Consider the following 9294-nt stretch of genomic DNA (forward strand, 5'->3'; position numbering starts at 1 on the left):
CTGCCAGCCAGCCTCCTGCCCACAGGCACACAGCCTTTCTCAGTCCATGGGCCCAGAGCCCACAGCTGCTCTGTCTCTCCATGCCATCACCTCTGCCGTTGCTTTTCTAGGTAGGGTCTCACATTCCACTCATGCTCTTCCTTCTTAATGGTACTGGGATCGTCTATTCCTGAAATGAAAGATTAACTACTCTCCCTTTTTAGTTACACATCTACAATTACAGTTGTGACAATTGCAATGAATCCTGTTAACAGTTACTCACAACTGAATCATAAAATCCTGTCAGCATCATTCCCTTTCACCAAGTCCGTCTGGAAAAGAGGAAAACTATTCAGTGGAGATTCTACCTAACTCCCCTCATTCTAAAACTAAACACACGCATGAAAGCTTGTAAGCCAGCCACTTCATGCTTTTATAGTTCCCCCTACCTCCACCATTTTTAATAGCCAATGTCTAAATTGCCTGTCCCTATCAACCCAGTACAGTAACAAGACAAGCATGTTCTTGATCTGAAGAATCTTCCATTCCGAGTGGAATTTTAAGCAACTGCATCCTTAAGCAAAAGTCCAGGTCATCAAACTGAGCAATTCACACTTGCTCACAATATCAAACATCCTTATCTTCATCTGGTTGGGTTCTGGTCAGCTCAACCCTAGCCATCCAACCTAGGTCAAATGGGCACCAATGGCAAGTTTGGGAATTTGTACATACCTCCCTGCACTTCAGACCAGCTGGCCCCTTCTCTCTTCTTGGGCCTATCCCCCAGGGCTCAGGAATTCACACATCTTCCTAAACTTCAGAATAGCCAATCCTTCCTCTTCTCTCATCTCAAGGTCAAGAGGTGTCACTGGAACATGGCCAAACTCAACCCAGGTCTTCATTGCTGCATTCCCCCACTTTCCCTCACAGATAAACACAGGTGATACCAGAGAGCATACTAGACTGCTCACGGTTCCCTTTAGATTTCAGCCCTAGAAGGCCTTGATGCCTCCAAAGCAAACAGCTTGCTTGAAACTCAAACAGCCAAACAATCTGATATTGTCTGCAGGTCTTTCAGTAAGAATCTTCTGTTCTCCCAGCAGTTCTTTAAGATAATTTTATCCAAATCTAAAAAGAAAAAGAAATTAAAAGAAAAAAAAAAAACAAACTGCCGGCAGTTCTGCAAACCATAAAATTTTCAAAGCTGGAAATATTTTCTTCATATAGGTTCTGCACCTTTCTCCTTAAGTTTTATTTCTGAGTCTGGCATTTTTATCAGTGCTATGAGTAATGTTGTATCTGTTTCCCCTTGTCCCTTCTGTGACGGCAAAGCGGTGGATGGTGTGTCCTGACCTCGGGCACCAAGTGGATCCGTTTCTTCATTGGTAATGGGGTGAGGACAGCTGTGCCTCCCTCCCAGGGGTGCCGGGTAGAAGAAGAACTCCAGGGATAGAGGCCAGTGGGTGGTCCCATAGGAGGGGACAAGGCGTTGGGCAGGAGGTCAGTGGGTGGCCCCATAGGAGGGGACAAGGTGTTGGGCAGGAGACCAGTGGGTGGTCCCATAGGAAGGGACAAGGCGTTGGACAGGGGGCCTGGGGCACACCCTACCTACACAGTGTTGGGACCCCACTGCTCGGGGTCTGGGTCTGGAAAGCAAATGGCCCATTGGGGTTCTGCATTAGAGGTAAGCATCTCACACTTTCTACTGTGGGCCTGGTTGTGCCTTTAGTTCTTAACCGAGAGACCCTGCTGTAGCACCAAGTGGGGTGCGTGGTATTGGGGGCGTGTGGAGTTCCCAGCCCCATGCTGCAGTCTGTATGGAGGGGAATGACTTCTGGTCCGTGCTCCCATGTTCAGCTGCCCATTCATCCCTCTTAATAGGGGTCTTTCTCATACCCCCCTTTGGCCCAGTGGGTCAGCCCAGGGCTCCAGCAGTCCTTGAGGTTTACACCTGTATAACCAGTGGGACCCCAGGTAAGACCCCTGGCAGGTACCAGGCCAGCACACAGTCCATTTTGCTAAGAGGCCTGTTGTTGTTGTTGTTGTTGGGTACCTTGAGTCAATTCTGCCTCGTAGCAACCCGTGTTCCATCTGGTTTCTGAGGCTGTACGTCTTTAAGATTACCTGGTCTTTCTCATGCCGACCCACTGGGTGGGTTCGAACTGCCAACCTTCTGGTTAGTAGTCGAGCACTTAACACTCCTGTCACCAGGACTCTTTTCTCAACACATCTGTTGTTGTTAAGTGTCCTGGAGTCAGTTCCAACTCATAGCAGCCCTCTCTGCATAGGGTTTCCGAGGAGTGGCTGGTGGGTTTGAATCACTGAGTTCCTGGTTAGCGTCCAATGCTTATCCTAGAGCATCACATCAGGACAGAGCTAGAAAAGGCTGGACAGGACTATTCCTGAATCTGTTTGCTTGATTGAAAGGATCTTATTAGGGGTGTGTCCAGCTAACCTTTCAGTTAGCATTTCCATCCTGAGCCTACAGAGTCACTTTCCTAGACCCATAGTGGGTTCTCATAGTGGGAGACATTGGAAGGGACAGGCTCGGGGGCACAGCCCCCAAGTCAGGATGGTCCCTCCAGACCCCACTTCAACCACTGACAGAGAGAGAGAGAGAAAGGCAGATAAGAGAAGGACTCTGCTTACCTCCTCTATAAGATGCCAGCACTTCCTGGAGGAGGAAGGAGCGATCAGCTGCTCTCATTTTACTATGAATTAGTTTGCAAGGTGGTTTGCAAATAGGCTCAGAAGACTTGAAACAATCAAAACTGTAACCACTCCTGAGAGAGTGGGGTTTGTCCCTACCTCCCCCCACAGGACCTGGGAGGCAGGTGACCCTGATCTCATTGTTGGGGAAAATGTTCGTAGAAATTGACAAGGATGTACTAGGTGACCCGGTTTCTATGCAATCATCACCAGAAATCAGCCCATTAGGTTGCAAACTGACTTCAGGGCTCTTCAGTTTGGAGTAAGGAGCATTTCTGCAACATCGGCTGAGTACCGGGTCCAGGTTGCTTCTGTCCCCACAGTGACAACAAGGACAAGTGACCCTGGTCTTCTCACTCTCCACACTTCTGTGGTGGAGTCTCCGGCAGCTAGGTTTTCCAGCACAGAGAAGCAGGTGGTTTGGGCATGGCCCCACCTGAAGGAATCTGGGTGTCAGCCCAGAGCACACAACAAAAATTTGTTCCTGAACCACCAACAGTGGTCTTCTGAACAGCTCCCTCTTCTGTCAGAAGAGAAGGAAGTGGTTCCCAAGGACCCTGCAAAGGCAACATTTAGCTGTGGGGAGGGGAGACCCCACCAGTTCAGTCCTGCTTAGACCGGTGCCATAGCCGGAGAGTGCCAGGGGCACAGAATGAAGACCCAGCACATAAAGGCGCTGAATTTGCTACAGAGCCAGGGGTGGGACCTTGAGGCACAGTGGGTGAGGGGTGGTGTCAACACCATATTTGAGGGTTATTCTCTAAGGGTGAACCCAGCCAGTCTCTAGGAGTCCCTTGAGACCTGGATTCCAGGGGCCAGAGGGCAGAGAGCTAGAGCCTTTGGAGGGGGGAGGGGAGAGAAAGCCAGTACCTGGAGAGACAGGAAAAATGATGACCAGGGGGTGAACAGGGCGGGATGGGGGAGAAAGGTAGACGTAGGCAGAGAGCCTGGGATTCGGCACACAAAAGTGCCCAGAGGGAGCATGCGATTGGGGAGGGCTTGCTGCTCTAGTATCTGGGACTTGGACCCCAGAGATCTGCCAACAGCTGAGACCCAGCCCTGGCTGAGATGCACCCACTGCTCCTCAGGGACACTGTGTGACTGGGCACAGCGGGGCCACCCAGGGCCTGGCTGGCTGTGGTGCTGGCATGCCCCAGGGCTGTAATTACATGTCTCTGTCCTGCTCTCCGAGGCAGAGGGCGGTTGGGGAGGTTTGTGGGGCCTGTGAATCAGGAGCTCATGAGAAGAGTGGTGGCTGGTGTGGCGGAGAAATTAGGGCCTTGGTGCAGCCAGCGTGCGACGGCTGGCAGCCCAGGACACGGCCAGCGCCCAGCCCCTGCCCACTGGAGCCCACATCAGGGCACGGAGGGCCAGTGGTCAGAGGTGGGCATGCCTGTCCACCAAGAAGTTACACTACCATTCAGAGACTGACCCTCTGGGGACAGGAGACCCTGAGAAGCCACAGTGTCCTCAGGAACATACACACAATCACACACAGTCATACAAAACTACATACACAATCACACACACACAGAGTCATACATACACATGATCACACACAGCCACACAAAACTACATACACAGCCACACACACACAGAGCCATACATACACATGATCACACACAGTCACACAAAACTGCATTCACAACCACACACACACACAGGCACACATACAGAGTCATATATACACATGATCACACACAGCCACACAAAACTACATACACAACCACACACACACAATCACAGCTCAAACACATACACAGCTACACAACAACATACAGTCACACAATCACATACAACCACACACATGCATGCAAACACACACATACATAGTGTATATCTACACATATCTACACAGAGGCAACTAAACACACAGAACACAAACACAACCACACAGCTATATACACACAGCCAATCACACACAGATATGCACACATACAACCACAACAGTAATACACAGATACACATAAAGACACACACACATACACCCCCACAACCCACATACATGAAACCACAGTTACATATACACCGACAACACACATGTGCATGACACACACGTGAAACCACAAACCGCCACAAAACAAAGCATGCGTGCAACCACACACACAGAGACACAACGCACAGCCTCGTACACTTAGGCACACAATCTCACACACAAACACATACACACAAAATACACAAACACAACCACAAAACCACACACATGCAACCACAACACAATCTCAGCTCCCTGACTCTTACAGACTGACATTTCTGTCACCACCTTGTCCCCTCACCCTGGCACACCCCTTGATGGAACAGAAAATGCTGGGCGCACCCCAAAGGCAAGGGTAGGGGACCAAGGGGCCCTGGAACTGTGTCTGCGTCTCGCTGGCTAACCTGCAGGATCCCACCCAGGAAGGAGGCCGGTAGTGGTCTTCTGGGTCCTCACTTCAGCTGCCTTTTGTCCCCAGGGGCCACCAAAGACATGGGGAAGATGCTTGGGGGTGAGGAGGAGAAGGACCCCGACGCAGCCAAGAAGGAGGAAGAACGTCAGGAGGCGCTGAGGCAGGAAGAGGAGGAACGTAAGGCCAAGTACGCCAAGATGGAGGCAGAGCGCGAGGTCATGCGGCAGGGCATCCGCGACAAGGTGGGCATGTGGCACCTGGGGGCCCCGAGGGGGTGGGTGTGTGGGGGACACCTAGGTGGTTTGTCACAAGGTGAGCTTGTGGCACCTGGGGGCCCCGAGGGGGTGGGAGTCGGGGGAACACCTAGGTGGTTTGTGACAAGGTGGGCTTGTGGCACCTGGGGGCTCCGAGGGGGTGGGTGTCAGGGGAACACCTAGGTGGTTTGTGACAAGGTGGGCTTGTGGCACCTGGGGGCCCCGAGGGGGTGGGTGTATGGGGAACACCTAGGTGGTTTGTGACAAGGTGAGCATGTGGACACACCTGGGTAGTCACAACTAGGGTCATGGGTGGAGAGCTCACCTTCCCCTCCCCAGGAGCACACCTGTGCAGACATGGCCAAGAGAGGTAGTCACGCAACTAGAGTTGAGCATGGGGTAGGTCCTGAGGGAAGCTGCCCTGGGTCCTCTTTCTGCTGTCCCATCTTCGTCCTGTTGGGCTTCTCCAGGGTTCTCCCCACTCACCCACTGGGGCCCCGTGGATTGGTTCTGTGCAGGTCAGATCCTTGGGTACCTGTGGCTGAATCCCAGATCCTTCGGCCTCTGCAGACACAGGAACTTGAGGGAGGGGTGTTCACTCTCCTCAGAGGAGGCCAGGACAGAGGAGAAGCCTGTACCCCCTGTGGCTCACCTGAATTGGGGGTTCTGCTCTCTGGGCCCTCTGCTTCTGAAGGTGGTGGGCTGGTTCTGTCCTGGTGAGTCCAGGCTCTTGGATGAAGATTTCTGCAGGAGACAGACACCCGACAGCTCTGCTGGGAGCCATTGGCCCTGCTCACAGCCATCTTTCAGAGGGTTGGGCTGGTGCATATATGCCCTGACAGGACAGGCACAGGCGCTCAGTGTCTGAGGACAAAGCTGGACCGTCATCCTGCGTGGAGAGCCTGCCTGAGGAGAGCTTGGGGGCTTTGGGGTGATGTTGAGGCTGGAGGGAGTCTGGGATGTTCCAGAACTCACAGCTGGGAAAGGATTTGGGGTGGAGGGCAGCAGGCCTGCAGAATATGTCCTCCCAGGAAGTCACATTACTCTTAGGACAGACTGATGGACAGATGGACCGACACATGGGTTTGTTACAGACAGAACAAGGAGGAAGAAGGCGAGAGAGACACGAGACTGAGCAAAGAGGGGAGACATCATAGGAATGGAGGGGGGCTACTGAGGGACAGAGATAGAGCAGTGGGGGCCTTGAGGAAAAGGGTGGGGAACCTCTTGAGTGTCTGGGCCCCACTGAAGCAGCTCTGTTCAGAAGTGTATCTGTCTGTCTGTCTGTGTATGGTGGCAACGACTGCAGAAAAGGTGTGAGGTACATATGGATGTAGGTTCCCGAGGGGGGTGGTCCCTGGAAAACAGCAGGGCCAAGTTGGACTGGGCTGAGCTTGTGTTCATCACTGCCCCCTGGTGGTGGCTCCTTCCACTTAGGTAGGTGGTCAGCCCTGAGGAGGGCAGCCTCAGCTGTGGGGTGGGGGTGGGGGCCTATATCTCCCCAGAGACCTCGCTTACCTAATGAGTTTGTCCATGGTGGCTTTGAGGCCTTGACCAGGAAAGATGAATCCTACATTACTTAATCCTGGGCAGAGTGGCAGGGCACCCCCCTCTCAGCTCAACTCTGGGACCAGAAAGCCCCTGCCTCCTGGGAGCCCCCACAGGATCCACTCAGTGGGCTGGTGGTTGGGACAAGGTGGAGGCCCACGGCTCATCCAGCCACCTGACCTGGTCCAGTTCTTGGCGACAGTTCTTGGGGCAGGCAGAGGGTTGATTAAGGAGCCAGCTGGGAGATCACATGCTGCTCCCACGGCCTCCCAGATCCCTGTGTGGCCAGGTGTCTCTTGGGATCTGAATTCACAGCACACCAGGGCCAGGCAAGCTCAGACACAGGTGTCCCCAAGACAGAAAATAGGGCATGTGGATGGGAGGGGCTCAAGAGGGAGGAAACTGAAGGGCGGGAGGTGACAACAGGGCTCCGGAGACCCCAGCCCCAGCTCAGGGCCTTGGTCTGACCTGAGAGAGCAGCCAGTCTGGACCTGATGTTTGTTGAGGCCCAGAAGGTGGGGTAAGGAAGGAATAGGATGGGGAAGGTGCTGTTTTCCTGGGTGTCTGAACACCACTTCCTCCCTCTGTTGTCTGTGAGTGGACGTTGATGGCAGCCTGGCCAGGTGTCTGGGGGTACAGTGAGATGGGGATGATGGTGACAACCTCCTGAGGTAGCTTGAGGGTGTTACTGGATGCCAGAGCCCCAGGTAGGGGATGTCTCTGGAGGTCCTTTCAGAATCTGGTCTGCACCCTCAAGCAAGTCTCCCTCGCTCCCGAGAACACGGGAGCAGTCTGAGTATTGGGCAGATGAGGGTGGAAGCTTTTCAGGGGGACGGTGCCAGGGAAACAGGGAGAGACTCCCCATTGGCTACCCCACCTCCAGCCGCCGTGTTAGCCAGCAAGGGCAGGGTGCCCCCTGGTGGCCGTGCACACATCTATTCAGTTCCCATACAGTCTCCTGAGGATCGCTCTGGTGGGGGTAAAGGTCCATTACTCTGGGGTCAGGGACTTCAGCTCTGAGTGACTCTTGTGCTTGGGGCTGGGGCGCAGGACTCATGGGTCCAAGGAAAGGTTGTGGAATTACTGAGGCTGACTTCAGATTGGCTGGACCCTGGACAGTCAGCCACCCTGCCTCCTGGTCTTTGAAGAACTCAAAGTTCAAGAAAGGGCCCTGAAATTCACCTTCTCCACCACCCTGTTTTTACATATTTTCCTGGAAATGGAGAAGAAATCCATCTTAACCAGCAAATTCAGCAGTCCTGTAAATGGGCTTGATATGAAGAAGACAAATGGAAAAAACAAAGCCAAGCAGTTGTTGTTACGTGTTATCAAGTCAGTTCTGACTCACAGTAACCCTGTGTACAGCAAGAATGGAGAGACAAGAAGTGCATATGCTAAATGCTCAGAATAGGGGCCCCTATCCCAGATGGGGGAAATAAGGAGAGGCAGCCGAGGGAGGGGGGAGCAATCTCTTGGGGCATCCCTACCCCGGAAGCCCCTGTTGTCCACTGGGCAGAGGGATGCAGGCCTCCTTTCCTCACTTGATCTGGGCCCAATGGGGAACATGGGAGACCTCCATGCTCCAAGGCTCACACCTACCTCTCATAGACCTGTCTGTGATTCTGGAAGCTTCTTCCATCAGCCCACCGGGCTTCACATAGCTGATAGAGTCCCTTGTGACCAGCCTCCATGCCATGGAAGGCCAGTCGCGCCCCAGACACCAGGTACCCTGTCTCTGATTCCCCTGGACTGCTTCCCTATTCTCAGAGCGTTCCTCATCAGTACCTGTCCTGGCCTGCCCTGGACTCGCCTCCCAGCCCTGTTGGTCAGACTGGGCAGAGGGGGCCAAACTGCCCAGGCCAGTACGCTCCTCTGCAGAAGGTGAGAATCCAGTCAGGGTGCCCAAGGAAGCAGACACCCTTACCCGAGGGAGGTAAACAGGCTCTGGGCTCTGCCCTACAAAAAGGAAGGGGGTGACTCTCCCCTCCTCCATCCCATCACAAGGCCATCTGGACAGGTCCAAGCTCAGGGAGGGGAGGCTGGCCCACCTGTGCTTGATTTGCATACCTATGTCCTCTTTGCATACGTATCCCTGGATTTGCATATCCACCACCTGGCTTTTGTATTTCCAGCCGCCCACTCCATATTCTGCAGCTTCTGAGCCAGAACCTCATTTGAGGATGGGACAAGGCCCAGTCTCCGCTCTAGGCACAGAGCCCCTGGACTTCCCTATACCCCATCCAGATCTCTTGGAGTTCAGGCTGAGGGCAGCACTGGTCAACTCCAATGTCCTCCTTCTGTGAATACTGTGTTTTCAGGACTTAATGTCTCTCTTGTGAACGTCAGCTTCTCCGGGCATCTACATTGCTGGCTGCCCTGGGCTCCCCCTCCCAGTAGCTGCTACTAGGGTGCGGTGG

The 9294-nt window shown here is 53.6% G+C and overlaps 1 protein-coding gene across 1 annotated transcript in view; it reads left to right on the forward strand.

The window, feature by feature from the left end:
* Positions 1 to 3836: 3836 nt before the first annotated feature.
* The window catches only part of CPLX1 (complexin 1), a 14078-nt gene continuing 8620 nt past the window's right edge, over positions 3837 to 9294 (forward strand). The window contains exons 1-2 of the mRNA XM_006874138.1: positions 3837 to 4071; positions 5142 to 5317. Coding sequence (XP_006874200.1) covers positions 3837 to 4071; positions 5142 to 5317 — 411 coding nt within the window. The remainder of the gene's footprint in view (positions 4072 to 5141; positions 5318 to 9294) is intronic.

Source organism: Chrysochloris asiatica, unplaced genomic scaffold (assembly GCF_000296735.1).
Source record: "Chrysochloris asiatica unplaced genomic scaffold, ChrAsi1.0 scaffold00262, whole genome shotgun sequence".
NCBI classification, from domain to species: Eukaryota; Metazoa; Chordata; class Mammalia; order Afrosoricida; family Chrysochloridae; genus Chrysochloris; species Chrysochloris asiatica.